Raw genomic sequence first — 20105 nt, forward strand, 5'->3', positions numbered from 1 at the left:
CGAATGAATCTTGTAATAAATATAACAATGTTTTTTTAAAAGCTATTACAAATTTTCTTACCTACGATGGAATTATTATCTTAAATTTAGAGCTAATTGGTGAAGCTGTATTTTCTAAATATATCTAATTCGGCACAATCAGAACTTTGTAAAATTACTCTCTTCTAGTTTGCTGATTTTTGTATAAACTTGATTTGCTATTCAACTTAACTTAACTGACTTGACCTTTCTTCCGTCGCTAATATTTGTTTAGTCTTCTGGCTGGAAGGGCTTGTTGGTCATCAGTTCTATCCATGGTCTGTGAATCAGCTCCAGCACCCTTTAATTTGCCCTCGATTACAATTAAGTTTGTTCGCTTTATGGTAGCCTCTTTTTGGGTTTTCGAAGCTCAAACTCAACTTTTGATGAAAACTGTTGCCTACGATCTATCTTCAGGTTCCCCAGAGACGTCCTCAGGGACTTTCCAAATCCACGCTAATAAAAATCCCCAAAACACCTTCCTATATCTTTCAATTTCTCCAATTTTAAATCCTCTGCGCGTACTCGAAATACTTACTCTTGTCCTTCTAACCTTGATTTTTTTTTTTTTTTTTTTATAGGACGAACCCTTCCTATATACATTAACTCCACTTCATTCGCTGTTTCCAGAACTTACCTCTATCATCACCTCTTCCAATTCCAGTGCCAATTCCAGTACATTCTATTGAGTTTTCTTCAGCTTCATGTAATATTTCTTTTTATTATAATATTATATTTATTTATTTTTATCTACTAACAAAGATCTATTAATAGCTCAAGAAACCTTCAGTCTCACCTCACCTCCTTAGAAAAGTGGTTCAAAACAATGGGCTATCAAACTGAACGAGACAAAATCTCAAAACATTACTTTCACTCTTCGACGTATCACTCTTCCTCCTGTCTTTTACAATTTAATTCCTTTGCCAGTAGTCAACCAGTAGTACGCTACCTTGGGCTTTACCTTGACAGAAGACTTCATGGAATCCTCATACTCTACTTAAGGAGAACAGAACTCAACAGACGCTGATCAAAACTCACTCTGGACAACAAAAGACTTATATTAAACGTAAATAAGTATATTAAAGCCAGTCTGGGCTTATGGTATTGAACTGTGGAGGTTCAACCAAACGCTCAAATCTGCAAAGGATCCAGTCCTTGTAATCTAAAATTCTTCGCTCTACAGTAAACTCTCCTTTCTACGTCACCAATCAAACCATTCACACAGACTTGAACATTCCTTTCGTCACACAAGTGGCTGAAAACATGATACAGAAAATTCCATCTTAACATTCAAACACATCACAATCCCACTTGTTCAACACTTCTATCTTCCAGAACATTTCCAGACAACACTTTCTAAATATCGTCTTAAAAGACAGTGGCCTCGTGATCTCCTCTCTTATGAAGAGAGTCAGTAGAATTTAGAATGTTACTGGAGTGTTACCGCTGGGTAACTTCTCCATTCTGATATGTGTGATATGTTGCTTTTTTGTATTTGTATTTTGTGTGACCAATGTCCTGCAATAAAGTTACTCAGTTGTATGATGATGATGATGATGGTGGTGATGATCGATTTTATGGTGATGATATTCTGGTTCTATGTGTTCATGATGATGGCGTCCATGGTGATGATGGTGTCCATAAACCAAAGTTTAGTGTGAGTCGGTGACGTAAGTGAAGTAGTAATCTGTACACCAAACTATTAATTTTCATCTGATGATGGATAAAACACCGAAACCGATTAGGGATACAATAAAACACGCGTTTTACGGCGGATAAAGTTAAAGATATAATCCAGCAATTCGGATCTCGGATCTAACCACATTTTCAATTATATCTTGTATTTGTTGATTCAAAGTTTAGTGTTACCTACCTTCCCATAACCACGCAGGTTAAACAAAAATTAAACTTTAAAGATAATGTTTTTTTAATTGAACAAAAATTTATAACAAAAAGCTTTTCACGAAGTCATGAAAATGCAAATTAAAATTATTTTAAAAATTAAATTAATTTCTCGTAGAATACTTTAAGAAACAAAAATGGTATTTTTGCTAAGATTAAAGTAAACCACAAATCACATAGGTACTTCCAGCTGATCGTTGTGGGTTCTTTTATAAAATATTTTTGTAATGTATTAAGTCTTATTATTTTTTTGTATTTTAATTATGAAATTCAGTCTTTCTTAAAATCCATGCTCATGCTGTTCCTCATGTTTATGCACAAATACTGGGACTGGCTCTTTAACAAATTCAGGCACTTTTACTTCATATGGTACTTTCTTTTCAACTGTATATGGTACATGTTTTTCAACAGTGACTGGATATGGTTTTGATATAACAACTGGGAATGGTTTTTCTACTGGTACTTTAACCTCATATGGTATTTTCTTTTCTACATAAAATGGTACTTTCTTTTCAATAGTTTCATAAACTTTAAATGGTTTTGGCACTTCATATGGTACTTTAATTGGTATTTTAATCTCTTTTTCTATCGGATATGGTATTTCTTTCGTTACATAGACTGGATACGGTTTTTGTACGTGATAAGGTTCTGGTTTTTCTACTGGTACTTCATATGGTACTTTCACTTCTTTTTCTATTGGATATGGATGTGGTTCTAGTATTTCTACTGGATATGGTATCTCTTTTTCAATTTTCACTGGATATGGTTTTTCTACATGAAATGGTACCTGTTTTTCCACTTGAATATATTCTGGATAAGGTATCTCTTTGATTTTCTTCACTGGATAGGGTATTTTCACTTTTTTAGTTATATGTTTGGTTGTATGATGATGATGGTGGTGATGATCGATTTTATGGTGATGATATTCTGGTTCTATGTGTTCATGATGATGGTGTCCATGGTGATGATGGTGCCCGTGGTGATGATGGTGTCCATGATGATGGCGATGATGTGTGAGGTGATGGTGTCCGTGATGATGGTGCCCATGATGATGATGATGATGTCCTTTAACTATATAGATACGATGTACATGACCACTGTAAACACCAATCACACAGACTGTCACTGCTAACAATATTGCACACTTCATGTTTTTTTTCTTTCTGTTGCAAAGAAATCTTATCCTAACTGAACACTGAACACAAAACAACTGGAGTTCAATATCCGCACTCTCCTGTATTTATATAGACACAACACAATTCACTTGTTTAAACAATTTATAATATAATAACCATTATATAATAAACATCATATATTATTACGCTATAATTATTTTCCAAACAAAATCTGGGTTAGAAAATGAAAAAAATTATCAGATTGGAACGGAATGATCATGTACATGTAAAATATTCAATGCATTTGAAATTAAAATATCCTAATGATGTCGTAAAATTATTATGCAAATGTTTGTTTTGTGAATTCTTTTATTCGTTTGATTATAAACGCTGTGTTTTTGTAATTTTTTTGCAAAATAAAATAACTGAGAAATTGGGTTTTAAAATAACACTTGACTCGGAAAAGTATTCTCAATTATTCAAGAATTGGAAACATACAACTTTCACTAATAATAACTGTCCAAAAATTCACGCAAATTGTAATTTTGATTGAAAACACAGGTTTGTGATTAAAAATTGTTATTGATTCATGAAAATATTCAGTATTGGGTTACGTGCGCAACAGCATGTCTACTACTAAAGTAAAAGTAAAGTAATTGCCTATTTTTTCAAGCGGGCTTTATGTCCATCTACCAAATTAGGTGTCGTGGACAGAGGCGACAAACAAACATACTTTACTGTAAAGTTCTCATATCAAAGTATTAAATAAAATCCAAGATCTAGACCCCAGGATTCGAACCCACTAAACCATTAAAGGTATAGACCGGGAATCGAAACCACTAAACCAACAATACATCTTAGCTTTGCGGGTCTAGCCTATAACCGCCTAACATACTTTACTGTAAATTTCTCATATTAACCATTAAATAAAATCCAAGGCCTAGACCTGGGGAATCGAACCCACTAAACCAACAATACATCTTAGCTTTTGCGGGTCTAGCCTATAACCGCCAAACATACTTTACTGTAAATTTCTCATATTAACCATTAAATAAAATCCAAGGCCTAGATCGGGTATCGAACCCACTAAACCAACAATACATCTTAGCATTGCAGGTCTAGCCTATAACCGCCAAACATACTTTACTGTAAATTTCTCATATTAACCATTAAATAAAATCCAAGGCCTAGATCGTGTATCAAACCTACTAAACCAACAATACATCTTAGCTTTGCGGGTCTAGCCTATAACAGCCTAACATACTTTACTATAAATTTCTCATATTAACCATTAAATAAAATCCAAAGCCTAGACCTGGGGAATCGAACCCACTAAACCAACAATACATCTTAGCATTGCAGGTCTAGCCTATAACCGCCAAACATACTTTACTATAAATTTCTCATATTAACCATTAAATAAAATCCAAGGCCTAGATCGTGTATCAAACCTACTAAACCAACAATACATCTTAGCTTTGCGGGTCTAGCCTATAACAGCCTAACATACTTTACTATAAATTTCTCATATTAACCATTAAATAAAATCCAAAGCCTAGACCTGGGGAATCGAACCCACTAAACCAGCAATACATCTTAGCTTTGCGGGTCTAGCCTATAACAGCCTAACATACTTTACTATAAATTTCTCATATTAACCATTAAATAAAATCCAAAGCCTAGACCTGGGGAATCGAACCCACTAAACCAACAATACATCTTAGCATTGCAGGTCTAGCCTATAACCGCCAAACATACTTTACTGTAAATTTCTCATATTAACCATTAAATAAAATCCAAGGCCTAGATCGTGTATCAAACCTACTAAACCAACAATACATCTTAGCTTTGCGGGTCTAGCCTATAACAGCCTAACATACTTTACTATAAATTTCTCATATTAACCATTAAATAAAATCCAAAGCCTAGACCTGGGGAATCGAACCCACTAAACCAACAATACATCTTAGCTTTGCGGGTCTAGCCTATAACCGCCTAACATACTTTACTATAAATTTCTCATATTAACCATGAAATAAAATCCAAGGCCTAGACCGGGGGAATCGAACCCACTAAACCAACAATACATCTTAGCTTTGCGGGTCTAGCCTATAACCACCTAACGTACTTTACTGTAAATTTCTTTTATTAACCATTACATAAAATCCAAGGCCTAAGACCGGGAATCGAACCCAGTACCACAATACATATTAGCTTCGCAGTTCTCGTCTCTAACCGCTCCGCTACCGTGGCGCCTATGTCTACTACTATTTTGTTGCAATTACCCACGACCGTTTTGCATAAATTTGCCTGAATTTCGTTGATTCAGTGCTCAATTTCCTCCATTAAGGTGTGGGGTTGTCGTGGGTTTGTTCTCATACAAACCTTAGGCTCTTCGAAAAAAAAAAGGCGTTAAATCGCTCGATCTGGGGCGGCCAATTCTGATCAACAGAACGGGAAATTAACCATTCTGCAGTAATTGAATTGTTTTTCGGGTTGTATGGCATTTTGAAAACCGTCTTTTTGTGAACCACATGTCGTTTATAGCCATATTTTGGAATTTAGGCACACGAAAAAAATTGGTTTATCACATGTTGCGATAGTGGGCCCTATTAAACTGTTTTATTGGCTGAGCAGTCGCATTTTCGGAGAAGCATGGTGTACCTTCATCCCAAAAATCCGCGAAAACCAGTTATGAATGCTTTTTGTTTCTTAACAATCACTCGTCCATTTTCTGAAATCCCTAAATTCCCTGACAGTTTTTTGTAGGTTAAACAAGTAGCCATCAAGATGAAAGTGACCATGATCGCCGCTGGCGAAGATTAGGCGCCAAATCTTCATGACTCTGGTAAAAATATTGCCCAACAATGAAGACGCTTTGTTCCTTTGGTATAGTGCGTGAATTCTGGGACACCCTACTTTTCACGGAAGACTGTCACAAAAGAAGAATTGGAATAGCCCACTTCTTCCAGGATCACTGAGGTCTCTGCAGTTTATCGTAGTTTGAAGGTCGGGTTTGGATAATTCATTTTTGACGTGTGAATTCACTTTTTCACGAATAGTTTTAACTAAATCTCTAGTTTGAATACACTTTACTTTCACTACGGAAGAGTTTATGCTACTACAAAGAAATTTGGATCCGGTAGTCCATAATGGACAATGAAAATTTTATTTAAAAAAAAGGTGAAAGTAAAAAAAGAAACATTTCATTAAAAAATACATTAAATAACAATTTTCAAAAAAAAATAAATCATATTAACATAAAGAAACAAAAAACAAACATAAGGTTGGTGATTATTCAAGACATTTATTACTATAAGTTATCACAGTCTGCATTTCTCGTTACACCTTTAACTTCCTGTTCTGCCCCTGACTGGACAGTGTTCTCTCTTCACCTCAATGTTAACACTCATACGTAACATGCATTGCTCGCTCAAGTTGCCGTCAAAATTTACGTAAATTACAAGATGATAGGTATTTAGCCTAAAATAAAATCACAAATCCATTTTTTGTTTCTTAATTTATAACGAAAGAATAAACTTACTGTCCTCTTTTAATACATAACATTACAGTAAGAATAGTCCCGCAGGGAAAGCAATGAGCGTTTCATATCCCTGAGGGCATTTAAACGAAGCTAAACGTCATTTGTCCTGACGCATGTCTTAAATGGTTCAAGTCCGTAAACTAGATCTAATGTCTACCAAAATAAATTAAACACGTTACTCTATTATTTGTTAACATGAGAGAGACATGGAAAAATAAATAAATAAAATTTCAGGAAATGACATTGAAGATCACATTCCGTCGTAGTCTGTTGATTTAAATGGTATGCAGTCCGTGACATAATACTGTACGCAAGTCATTATGTCTGACGTAACCAACCAGTAAAGCGAATGACGATTTTTGCACTATACCTCATCAATTTAGTCATTTACACTTACCTACGATGCAACTAAATCATGTACAAGATACCCCTTATTTAATGGATATAAACTTCTTATCAATTTTGTAACCACTTTCTCCTGGGTAATGCAAATATCTTTTTACGTGTACTAGGGTCGTTTGAAAAGTCCGTGTAAAAATAAAAACTACTTAATTTTTTGGGGTAAACCTTTTTTATTTTTCAACATAGTCTCCTTTTAGGCTTATACACTTCGTCCAACGCTGCTCTAGTTTGTTGATCCCTTCCGAATAATAGGATTTGTCCAAGTCTGAAAAATAGCCATTCGTTTCTGAAATCACCTCCTCGTTTGAATAAAATCTTTTTCCCGCCAGCCATTTCTTCATATTGGGGAACAAATAGTAGTCCGAGGGAGCCAAGTCTGGAGAATAGGGGGGATGTGAAACGAGTTGGAACCCTATTTCCATTAATTTTGCGACCACAACTGCTGAGGTGTGAGCTGGTGCGTTGTCGTGATGGAAAAGGACTTTTTTGTGGGCCAATCGTGGGCGTTTTTCTTGCAGCTCGGTTTTCAAACGGCCCAATAACGATGAATAATATGCACCTGTAATAGTTTTACCCTTTTCCAGATAGTCGATGAGGATTATTCCTTGCGAATCCCAAAAGACAGTCGCCATAATCTTTCCGGCCGAAGGAACGGTCTTCGCCTTTTTTGGCGCAGATTCCCCCTTGGTAACACATTGTTTAGATTGTTCTTTGGTCTCAGGAGTGTAGTGATGTATCCATGTTTCATCCACAATGACGAAACGACGCTTAAAGTCCTGCGGATTCTTCTGGAACAGCTGCAAACCGTCCTTGCAACACTTCACACGATTTCGTTTTTGGTCAAGCGTGAGCAATCGCGGCACTCATCTTGCGGATAGCTTTGTCATGTTCAAATGTTGATGCAAAATATTATGTACCCGTTCATTCGAGATGCCCACAGCACTAGCAATCTCACGCACCTTCACTCTTCTGTTATCCATCACCATATCATGGATTTTATCAATGATTTCTGGAGTAGTAACCTCAACAGGGCGTCCAAAACGTTCAGCGTCACTTGTGCCCATATGGCCACTCGGAAAATTTTGAAACCACTTATAAACTGTTCTAATCTAAGGTGCAGAGTCACCATAATGTTTAACAAGCTTCTCTTTAGTCTCCTGAGGCGTTTTGCCTTTCATAAAGCAGTGTTTAATCAACACACGAAATTCTTTTTCGTCCATTTTTTGAAAATCACTCGACTTCCTCGATTCAAACGAATGCCAAACACAAAGAAATAGACCGATCTGGCTGAAACTTGGTGTGTGTTCTTCCAAGAGATGCTACTAACTAAACATAACCTCGATACGCGCCAGTAGTGCTATCTCTCTGACTTTGCACGGACTTTTCAAACGACCCTCGTAGATTGTATATAGCCCACAAAGTGTGGCTTATAGTTTGACATCTACCAATTCAACTTGATCTATTTTATTTTATTTTACTTTTTCAACTTGTTGCTAACCTAGACTTGTCTATGTAAATTTAATTTGGGGGGGAAAAAAGCTAATTTAGAAAGGCCTTTTTCTTAAGGACTCAAGTCGATGAACATGATTCTTCGTTTTCACAAACAATATTTCGGTAAAATAGTGAACCCAGCAGCTATAATTTTGGAAAACAATGAATTTATATTCAATAGAATGTTACAAAATCAATGTGAAATTACGTTAAAAATTGTCCAAAATAATCAAATCTTGCTTATTTCAACAAAGATAAGCAGTATATTGGTGAAAACGTAATTCCGTAATTCTTTTTTAGATTCCGAAGAGAATAACGATCTATAAGGCTTAATATAAGAAGAAATTGTGGACAAATTTTCATTATTAACATTACTTGACTTTATTGGGAGCAGGGCATTGCTAAAATAGCAAGTAAGTATTCAGCATTACATTTAGAAATCTCTAGATTTATTATTTTATTATTATAATTCTTTTTTATCAAAATTAAACTAAAATAAGATACATTTTTATATACTAATTTATTTATTCCTTAAATTTTGAACACTGAACTAAGATAATCCTCTGAAAAGCGCTTCCCTAATACAATACGATTTTAACTCCTTAATTGAAGAAACGCGCACACGTCCATATCTCTAAAATGTTAATCACTGCGCTATCTATCAATTCTAAAAACTACTAATGGCTAGAGTGTATGGGCATTCATCTTTCAAATTTTCACTTCTCAAATTTTTGTAGTTTAAATCTAAAGTTTATTAGTTAAGTAGTTATTCAAATAAAAATATTTGTTGTCCTTGAATATGTTTTCTTTTTTATTAAAATATGTTATTTAGTATAATATTTTTTAACGTGTAAGAGAAACGAAACGTGTCTCATCTCGTTTATAAGAAACGAGGTATATAAACCATTGTTTAAAAGGTACATAATTTCGTAAAAAATTAGAAAATATCAAACAAAAGAAAATATATAAATTATTCCCAGCACATAAGAATTAAACTTTTATTTTAAAATTCTAATAGACAAAGAAAATAGAATCGATAAATAAAAAAAAAAATTAATATAAAAGTGCATAATAAATTACGAGTGTATAAATGTCAATCACTGCGCTATCTATCAGATTTAAGAAAAACTAGTTTAGTTGTAATGAAAGCCGCTAGAGTGCACAGGTGTTAAGTAACCTTTATTATCGGTTTCTTTAGTTTAGTTTCTCTTCAACATATTTACAAAAGCTGTAATTGTGCTCACTTTTGATATAGACATACTAAGTGTATTAATTTATATTACATTAATTTAATAGATCATTTAATATTGTTAGCAGAGATTTTAATAGTACAGGTTAGGTTTAAGTTTATACTTACGTGCTATTTCTTTGGTCAACAGGTTATTGCTATCACGAGTGTTAGTGAATCTTATCATTCAAAATCTATTGAACACATCAAAAGAATATCTTTTCGAACTGGCATAATAGTGTTCTTGAACAATTAATTAAATGATGACATGCGATGAATTGAATATTGAATTGTGGAAATCCTTAGAGAAACTTAAGTAATTTAAAAATATCATCAGTGGACAAACGAGTATGATTAATAATTTTTGGTGTATATTATTTTAAAGTATGTTTTATTAGTGGCATTTTACTTATGGTTTAATTTAATTCATGTAATTTTTACAGAACAAAGTTTAAGCTTGAGCAAAATAAGTATTTACGAAGAATTCCATTTGGAAATTATGTGAGAAATGGAAATCTCTTTTTAATAACTACTGCTGGAAGTTGAAGCTTTAAGACTTTTGAATAATCAGTGAAAAAAATGACATCGAACATCTTATGTGAGTTCAATCTTATGATTGTCTTTGCTACAGATTCTTTACTATCAATTACTTCATTGGCAAGTTGAGCAAAAACTTCATTTTTTTTCTTGAAAATCACTAGTTTGGAAGTTAGTTGAGTGCGAAATTGAAATTTTCATTTTGTTTCTGTTGTAACGGTGAATGTAACATGTTTTGAGTTTATTTCGGTCAATGTCATCTAATTTCTCTATCTGTTATTAGGTAGAATAATTTTCAAAAGTACTTTCTTCTTATTTTTACTTCTTTGTGTTCGTTGCCAGAAATGGAAATTATGACCGAAGTTCGTTAGTTTCAGATCCCTTTGAGTGATAAAGTTTTATTGCATTTTCCATCATTAATACCTTGATGTTGCAAACAATATTTGTTGGTTAGAAAAATGTTTTAAAAAATAAGAATACCATGAACTAGTTAGTATACCGAATCAAAAACTAAAATGTTTTCGTGTAATTATATCCAAAGTGATTCAGCTTTATTTATTTGTCTTGCTATTTTCATGTTTTTTTTTAATTTTTTTCGTTGATTTCCTTTAAACTGCTTAATAGACAACATCAAGCCTATTCAGTGTTATTTGGATTTTTTCTTTTTAAATATCAAGATACCTGAGATACTAACTCGATTATAAGGACTTCGAGGTTTATGGTGGAAGAGTGTATTGTCAGTACCCTCAATATTATATAACAAAACAATATCTTCAGTCGATCCACAGTTACAAATGGTAATAAAATTCGATCTTCCTCATCAACAAAAGCAAAACCCCAGACTTAATGGTTTTGGGAAGTTAGCATTTAGTATTTTTCGTATCTTCATAGGGGACCATTTTCTTTTTCTTATTCCAAAGCCATTTCATCTCTGGAAAGCATCCAACTATACCTGCCTTATGCTCTTTTACCAGCACAAACTAGTACTTCAAGTCAAATTGGTTGTTCGATTCCTGTTTATACTTAATAAGTACTCACATTAACTTTTAACGTTCTCTTTGGCCTTGACGATTGCTGATCTTACATTAAAAACTGTTTCGTAAAGTAGAATTCACTTTTTCCTTTTCTTGTTTTACACACTTCTCATTTTTAACTCTTGGATTTAGTAGAAGTGGGATAACTTTGACGGCCGTTATTAGGGAATGAAGTTTGACAAGCCCTTTGTTGAAAGATTGCTTACTTTACCTACACTTACGTTTAATTATTTATCTTTAGTATCATACAATATTTAGCTGATCTCTCGATAAGCTGAGAAAGTATTAATCAATTTTTTTGTAATTGAAAATTTGTAGCTTTTTTAACCTAATGTACTGAAAACTTAAATTGGAAAATACAAACTTAAATGGTTGCATGGGGCCAAAAAGAATTAACTTTCTTAAATGTTCGAGAAATTGCAAATGTAGTTTTAATATTGAATATTAATATAATAGGAAAGACACCAGAGGTATCCGAACATCGAACATTTAAGAAAATTTAATCTTTTTAGCCACAGCCAAATATTGAAGTTTGTAGTAGTGTGACAATGACTAAACATCCAACTTATTCATCATTCATACTATAATAAAAGTAAAATTCTAATAAATTATAATTAAAACTTTCTAATGTCTTACCGTGATATTTCATTAAATCTAATAGGAATATGCGTCATATATACAACCACATTTCCTTTCCTAAACTACGAACTAAATTATAGATTGAAAATGAAAAGTACTTTATCCATTCTTAAAATTTGTTGAAGTGTAAACGTATATTATTATTCTGTGCAGGCCGAAAAAGCAGTGACCGTTCCAAGCACTGACAGTGAAAAGCACGCAATATCCAAATAAAGAAGGAATAATTAACAGCTTTAATTTGATTTTTCCAAGTTTGTAATCACTATTAAATTCTATCAAATGTTATCAAATTAAAAGAAAGAGTATTATGATAAATATTTTTATTGTAGATTACATAAAACTTTTTAGTTTATGATTAATATTTTTCTCGTAAAATGTTAAGAAATTCTTAGTCTAATTTGAATAGAATTTAACTTTTTTTATGTTTGATTTAGATGCTCCTCACGATTTTGAGGCTATTATGAACGAAATGAGGTGAAAATAATGAGGAAAATGCTCTTCATGTGGTCCTTATTCTCTTAATTCTAACACTTTCTTCTTGGAGAAGTGAGTACAGCAACTGGATGATCTACTGCACACCTATTGCTACTAGAGGTTACTTGAGTATATTCTTTTGATGGAGGACATCCTTATTCAAGAAAGTTTTCTTTCTAAAATGGTATCACGACATCAGGTAAATACCCCAGGTCTTCTAAACTTACTCTTAATGATAAGCGACCCAGTTTGTCTAGAGATGTATTGAATTTTAGAACTTCCTTTTCATCTTCTCAGATCAGATTTCCTTGGTTATTACATCTGAATTATTTATCAGGAAATCTTAGAAGATGAATGAATGAAAATGAAACAGGAAAGCAAGTACATTATCATTGATATCTTTTATATTAATTCGGACTCAACCGCCTTACCTGTCACGGGAATTCATTACTTCCTGAAATATCGTAGTACGTAATGCTTGCTGTAGTTTGTAACTTCTTTGTTTTGACTGTTTAGGAAAGTTGAAATTTGAAGTTCCGTTAAATTTCTAAGTATTTAACCAACATCCCTTCTGTTGTGAAAATATTTGAAACCATTTTTTTCAAAACCTATCGAGCATGACTTAGATAAATTAATAGTTATAACTGCCAAAACACGAACTTCAAATGGATAACTGATTATTTAGTTCGTTTCGTATGGTAATGGTAAATGTCACATCTTTTTTTTGTGTGTGTGTTACTGAATGAAGTGTTGATTACAAAGACAAATTGTTACCTACGCTATCTGTGAATATAGGTTGAAATCCAATGAAAATATCTATTCAACTCCGTATTTATCTTTCCATGTTGTGGTGTAATCCGCAGTGATGCGAAGAAGCGGTTAGTTTTATAATCTAGAATGGTTGTTAGCTAAATTTGGGACGATGCTGTGGGGACATTTAGGCATTTGTTGGATGTTACATGCACTACAACCCATTACCAAAAACCTGACAGCAGTTGCCATGGACACCCTTCCCAATAACGACCCTTGGAACTTGTAGGAAATGAAATTACTGATGAAACAAACCTACACCAAAGTAAAAAGGAGAGGGTTTTTTTCTTCCAGAACTACTGGAAGTTTTCCTAACATCACTGGCTGCAGTGACTGGAGTACAGAACTAATGTAATAATGAGTGGTTATTTATACCGTGAGTCTGGAGATAGATTGTGATTGGATCCTTATACACTCATCCATTTCAGTTTCCTTTACTGTCGAGTTTTAAGGGAATTTAAAAGATTTAATGTGTTTCTTATCTTGATTCAGTTTTGACACTATGTACATTGTAATAATCTTGAAGAAATTAGGCTGACGTTAGGCATCTAAACCAAGAGATTGTGTGAAGTGAATTAAAGTAAATGTCACTCGGGATTCTGTTGAGAACCCAAAACCCTACTTCCAACTCGTAAAATGCTTCTTGGAAGAGTTTTTCTATTAAAAAAAAAACACAGATAATTTTTCCTACTTTATGTACAATTTATTAACAATTCACAGACACTATAAACAATATATGTACAGTTATTATGTATATGGCATAATAAGTAATTGTGGTCAGCCTTAATGATGTTCCTCGATTTCTTGTTGGTGCTGTTCCTGTTTATGTACGTAGACAGGTACTGGATGTTTCACATATACTGGTACTTTAACCGTGTATGGTACTTTTTTCTCGACAGTATATGGAACTGGTTTTTCCACTGGCACAGCGTACGGTTTTGGTATAAATACTTTGAATGGTCTTTCCACAGGTATTTTTACTTCATATGGCACCTTCTTCTCCACATAGTGTGGTACTTTCTTTTCAACAGTTTCATACACTTTATATGGTACTGGAACTTCGTAAGGTACTTTTACTGGTACTTTAACAATTTTTTCCACTGGATATGGTACTTCTTTGGTTACATAGACTGGATATGGTTTTGGCACATGATATGGTTCTAGTTTTTCCACCTTTACTTCATATGGTACTTTCACTTCTTTTTCTACTGGATATGGTTCGGGTACGGGTACTTTCACTGGATATGGTATCTCTTTTTCCACTTTCACTGGATATGGTTTTTCAATATGTATTGGTACAGGTTTTTCTACTTTAACATGTTCTGGATATTTTACCTCTTTGATTTTCTTCACTGGATAGGGTATTTTAATGATTTTCGTCACATGTTTGATTTTATGATGATGATGGTGATAATGGTCTAGTTGGTGATGATGATGTTCATCGTGTTCCTCTTCATGATGTTCATGATGATGATGATGACCCCCGTACACTACACATATACACAATACACTGATTGTTAAAACTGTAGAATACTTCATTCTTCTCCAATGTGAGTATTACAACTGATGATAGACAACTAATTACTTGTTCCTTTTATATTTATATCTTCTTCGTAACTTCCCACTTATTACACAATCTGCTTAATTTTAATCATATACTATTCTTAATTATGTAAATTGTTATGAAGGTGTTTGCGCATGTCTGTATGTATTATGTCAGATAATTAGATTGGAACCGTTCCGTTCAAAAATCTTCCCGTTCCGTTTTGTTATTGTTCTCATATCGTCCCACGTCTCACTCTGCATTACCATTTCATTTTTATTTATTCGTGTTCAATTAGATAATCATAATTAATTTGAGATGCTGTTAAATAATAATATGATAGTAAATTATTTATATTACTCCACACAATTTGAAGTAGTCTTATTAAAACTAATCTGTGAGTGAACAATCTCCTTAATTATTATAAGGATTTTTTTTTTCTTCTACAATACTAAAAATAGGAAGTATTGCAATCGTATTAAATTCTCCTTATTGATTTTTCTCTGAAAATATCTGTTTTGAGAGCTAAGTGCGTAAAAGTGCTTTTTAGAAAGTAACCCGTTTTGTGGAGGAACAAAATTTCTCAAAAAAAAAATCGCAATTTCATTGTGATTTGTGATCTGTCTGCAATATTATGGATTTTTAACTTCTTTTTATTTTGAGATTTTTCTTTAAAATGGGCCCCATCGTTTTAAATTTAACTTTATAATTGAACACTCACATTTTCGAGGCAATTGCAAAATTTTAGTTGTAAAAAAAGACGCATTTTTTCATCTTCACTTGCTAGAAATGACATTTAAAATAATGGTAGGAAATTATTATGTAGTCCGAATTCACTTTGTAATGGGCCGGAATTCATTGTGAAGGCAAAGTGTTCTCAATCATGCAGACTGTAGTAGAATATCTAATAAATATGTTGCAAATTGCGCGTTTTGTTATAAATTAATATTCCTTCATTTATCCGTACATTTCATTGCCGATCCCCAATTAAAGATGGAATGGGTTTATAATTTGTACAATAAAGTAATTAAATGACTATTTATAATCATTATTAAAATAAGCTTTTCGACATGCCAATTTTTTCTCCAACTTGAAATTCTAAGTTCACATTGTTCTATAACTTTAATTTGGGCACTTTCTCCTACAAACTTCCAACTTAAGACTTTTTTAGGGTATGAAAAGGATAGAAAATAGGCATTTTAGTACAATATAAGTCCCCATCACTCCTGCTGCTCTATCTATATAAATAAAATCCCGAATCGAAGAAAAACAGTTCGTTGAAAGAGACACTTTATTAAATTTTTTTTTTTAAACGGAAATGGTCGAATGATTTTCCTGAAATATTGCATGTACATTGTAGGGCTATTCCATCTTTCTCGTTAACTTACCTGGGTTATTAAAGAGCACTTGAAATTAAGCTGTATCCCAAATTGTCGTTTTAATATAAATATACAGGTTGTTTCAGGGTTAAGTGCCCTAACTGAAAATATGAATTTAGGACCTCAAAACAAGAAAAAAATTTCCTTTGACGGTATGCCCGTTAACGCTTTGTTTACGAGATATTTACGTCTAAAGATTTTCATTTTATGAAGTATTATTAGATAGGTTATAATAAAAAAAATTAATAGTGTCTTCCAACTACTTTATTAATAGAAAATAGTGACAATTAAAGTAAATAAATAAATAATAAAGAAAATGAGGAATCGGTATCTTTCTTGTTATTGATTCAATTACTCTTCTTTTTAAAGAATGAAGATCATTGACCGGCATTTCATAGACTTTTCCTTTCATGGCACCCCAAGCAAAAACAGTCCATTGGTGTCAGATCTGGAGGGCAAGCAGCCTAAGCCGTCGATTGGGATAATGTTGATTTAGCCACTTTCGTGGACCTCTGCCGAAATGTGCTGGACAACCATCTAATTGAAACCATGAGTTCCTTCTGAGTTGAGGCGGAACAACTTCAATCAAAATGTAATAATCATTACTAATAAACTGCAGAAAATTGTCCGCATAAGGCCTAGGTAATAAGAAATGCGGAGCAATTAAAATATTGTCTAATATCACTGAAACTCATGCTGAAAATGTGCTTGAGGATTTTCGAGCATCCAGAGATGATAAGTTTTTTTGGCTGGCTGAACATTTCTTGTGAGTGTGGCTTCTTAAGAGTGTGATGCAAACTCTGTAAAAGCGTCAAACTGATAAATGTTATTGAGAAAGAGTTATTATTTAGAAAGTCCACAGTGCAAATTCCAGATGGTATTATTCCGTAAAATGTCAATATTGGTATGTGCAGTTAGAGACACAAGGTGATTTTAGCAGTTATACAATCAATTTATCATTCGTTCTAATATCTCATAAACAAAGCGTTTACGGGCCAATACCTTCATAGGGAATTTTTTTCTTGTTTTGAGGTCCTAAATTCATATTTTCAGTTAAGACACTTAACCCTGAAACACCCTGTATATTATAATTAAGGTTCTAACTTTCTTCTACATCATTTATGAGTTTGAAAGTCTACTCGAACTACCAAGTTTGAAGAATAACAATCAAAAGAAAGTACGCGTACCTTTTCACGTTTTCTTTAAGTCCCTAGAGTAATACAATGAGTTTGTCGGTTGCTAGGTTTTGAAAAACAACAATGTCATTTGACAATGTCATAAGTTGAATAATTTGGAAAAAGATCTCTTAATTAATAGAAACTGAGCTCAGCAATCATCACTTTAGTTCAACGTTTTGCAAGGAATAAAACCATCGTAGTAAACATTGTATGCCTATGCTTTACTGTTTAAGGCGATTAAGAAAATTATTAAGAAATCAAGGGTTGAGAATAGTAAAAACATTACAAAATGTTCCTAACAGACTTGAATATGGTGTCTTTCCATTTGTCGATTCCTTTATTTTTTAGCACGGCTCAAAAATGTCGTAGTGTTTGTGAAAAAAAAATATAACCTGCAAAAAAAAGAACTTTAAAATAGGAAACATATTTGAAAACGAAGATAATGTTTACGTAGAAAGATAGAGAAAGAGACAAAGAGCTTCTCAATGTGAGTAAGTTCCGGAAATGTGCTAACCACCCATTTAGAAAGTTATGAAAGAAGTTACACGTACATATGTGGTGTCTATAAGATTTTGAATGTGTTGTCATGTAAGTTGGTTTAAGAAATATTGTCTACTAGGTGGGCAGAGGGGGTAAGCGAGGAAGAGCATCAATTTATCTACCAGATGTGGTTGTTTGGGTCCGTTTGGTAATGAAATACAACATATATTGACAAATAGTGATGTCTAGTACGGCGCCAACTACATCTCTCTGTTACTCTGCAACACCTGGTCGTCCGTAACCTTCCTCTGGGCACGTCTTTCAGCACGAGATTGTATCCTCCCAGTTCATCCACATAACACTTGTTTAGTTCTTGATCTTCCAGTTCCTCATAAAACGTTTACTCCACAATAATCTTCTTCCACTACTTTTTCAAATTAAAAATACTTCTAGGTTTATTTCCCCTTTAAGTTGTAGGAGTAAGCATTAAGACCGTGGCCTGAATTGAATTAAAAACCTAACAACAACCAGAAGAGTATCTGAATAATTTGTTTAACTTAACTACCAAGATTCAAAAAATTACAAGTTGTTCTTTAGCTTAAAAAGTTTATGCAGGCGAAAATGTATGTACAACTGCAGTATAATGTTTATCCGTGACCAGAAAGCCCACAAGTTTTGGTGTAGAAATCAGTTAAAAAAGAGATATGTTGCCCTGTAACAGTGAGTTGAGTAAGGTTCGGATGTAATCGCACAACTGACAAAAGCAGCTCAAAATGAACGTTGAATTTGAAGATGTCTTTAATCAATCTAATTCATTGATTTTTTTGGGGTTGTTTAGGTTAGTAAAACAAATCTTTTCTGATCAATTAAAATTTTTGTTTAAATAATTGTAAATCTGATTTTAAAGTCATCACGCGTGTCATCAACATCAATGTGTTGTTTCCATGCCGACTGTTTCGAGGTGTCTTATTTGTTTAATAAAACTGGATCTTTTAATTTTTTTTTTTACTGCGTAATACACGAAACTTTTAATAAAACATTTGGTAGACAGAACAAAAGGAGCAAGAGATATAAGAACAATAACTCTGAAACTTTACACCATATTTAAAATTATTTATGTTTTTCGCATAAGATTTAAAACAAAAACAAAACAAAAATTGAAAAAAGTAAGTTGTTGACATGTTGAATAATTAAGTTCTCATTACATAGTTAATTAAATTAAAAATAAATATTTAAAAAGCTTTAAGGAGTAGAAACTTCTTCAAGTTGTTACTAATTAGACGTGTTAAGTTTCAGATCTGGGCTGACATGAAAGTTGAAAACCCACTGAGGAGCGAACATAAAAAAAGAAAAGAAAAGATAAAAATATAAACAGTAAAGTAAACAGTAGGGTTTCCTTTTTCTGACACCCAAGATCCTGACAGAATCTGACCTGCACATGATCAGGGTCACCCAGCACCCAATCTGTTGGTCACTCTTTGCATTTAACTTAAGCCTCCTAACACTTAACATTATTAGTGTTAGAATTTAATTGCAAGTGTTTGTGACGATAGAGATGAGATTGATTTAGGAACACTTCAAAGAAAGTACTATAACGTTTCCCCAAGGTCCAATGTCATGACCTCAATTCATTTATCACTCTGCTAGTAGTTAAAGGTTGAACTGTCTATTATAGCGAATAGAAAAGTCTAGTTTTAACGCTGTCTCACGAATTCGGAATTATAGAAAAAAAAAGAAAGTTAACCAACCCTTCTTCGTTGAGTGGTAAAACAGTAGATTACACTGAATAGGCACTTTCCCGTTTGTTCAGTAAGTACCCTTAACCTCTTGCGCTTTTAATTAATCAGCAAAAATGTGTGCCTATCCCACTGGAAAAGAAAAAAAAGAGCAAAATATGCTAACAAATATAGCATTGACTACTTGGTAACGGTGTAACATTTTGTCCCATAACTTCAAGCTTTGATTTATCATACCGGTAATTCTCGAGAAATGCCATTCTTTATTATTATTTGGTTCATTTTTCCACACCCAAACAGTTCCATCTTCTTCGTCTGGAATTCTAGATTTTTTCCCCCCGAAATGAACAAACAATATCGCTAGATTCCTACCCAATCTCCTTATCATCGCTTTCTTTTTGAGAGTGGTCGAATAATATCACTACCTTCAATATCATTATCCATTTTAGGGATCTGAATAAAACTTACTAAAAATAACAATGAAACTTATTTGTACTGACCATTAAAAATCTAATATGTACGACTAAATAAAAAAGGCAGTTCTGTGTAATTGCACTTATTTCGCATTTGAATAACGGTGTTTAGTTAAGAGTTA

At 33.2% G+C, this 20105-nt stretch overlaps 1 protein-coding gene across 1 annotated transcript; it reads right to left on the minus strand.

Moving 5' to 3' along the window:
* Positions 1 to 1490: 1490 nt before the first annotated feature.
* LOC141446603 (uncharacterized) lies at positions 1491 to 14874 on the minus strand. Its single transcript, XM_074113148.1, has 2 exons — positions 13981 to 14874; positions 1491 to 3154 (listed from the first exon to the last, which is right to left on the minus strand). Exons 1-2 carry the CDS (start codon positions 14731 to 14733, stop codon positions 2201 to 2203), a joined length of 1707 nt encoding a protein of 568 aa, XP_073969249.1. The 5' UTR covers positions 14734 to 14874; the 3' UTR covers positions 1491 to 2200.
* Positions 14875 to 20105: the final 5231 nt, after the last annotated feature.

The sequence above is a fragment of the Rhodnius prolixus genome, unplaced genomic scaffold (assembly GCF_049639745.1).
Source record: "Rhodnius prolixus isolate KJV_2025 unplaced genomic scaffold, Rpr scaffold_7, whole genome shotgun sequence".
NCBI classification, from domain to species: Eukaryota; Metazoa; Arthropoda; class Insecta; order Hemiptera; family Reduviidae; genus Rhodnius; species Rhodnius prolixus.

Excerpts from the sequence above, each read along its gene's own strand:
- LOC141446603 (XM_074113148.1), bottom strand. The coding sequence starts at position 14,733 with ATGAAGTATTCTACAGTTTTAACAATCAGTGTATTGTGTATATGTGTA. Across the intron at positions 3,155-13,980 it reads AAGAAATCGAGGAACATCAT|GAGAGTGCGGATATTGAACT; the intron begins TAAGGCTGACCA and ends ATATAAATACAG.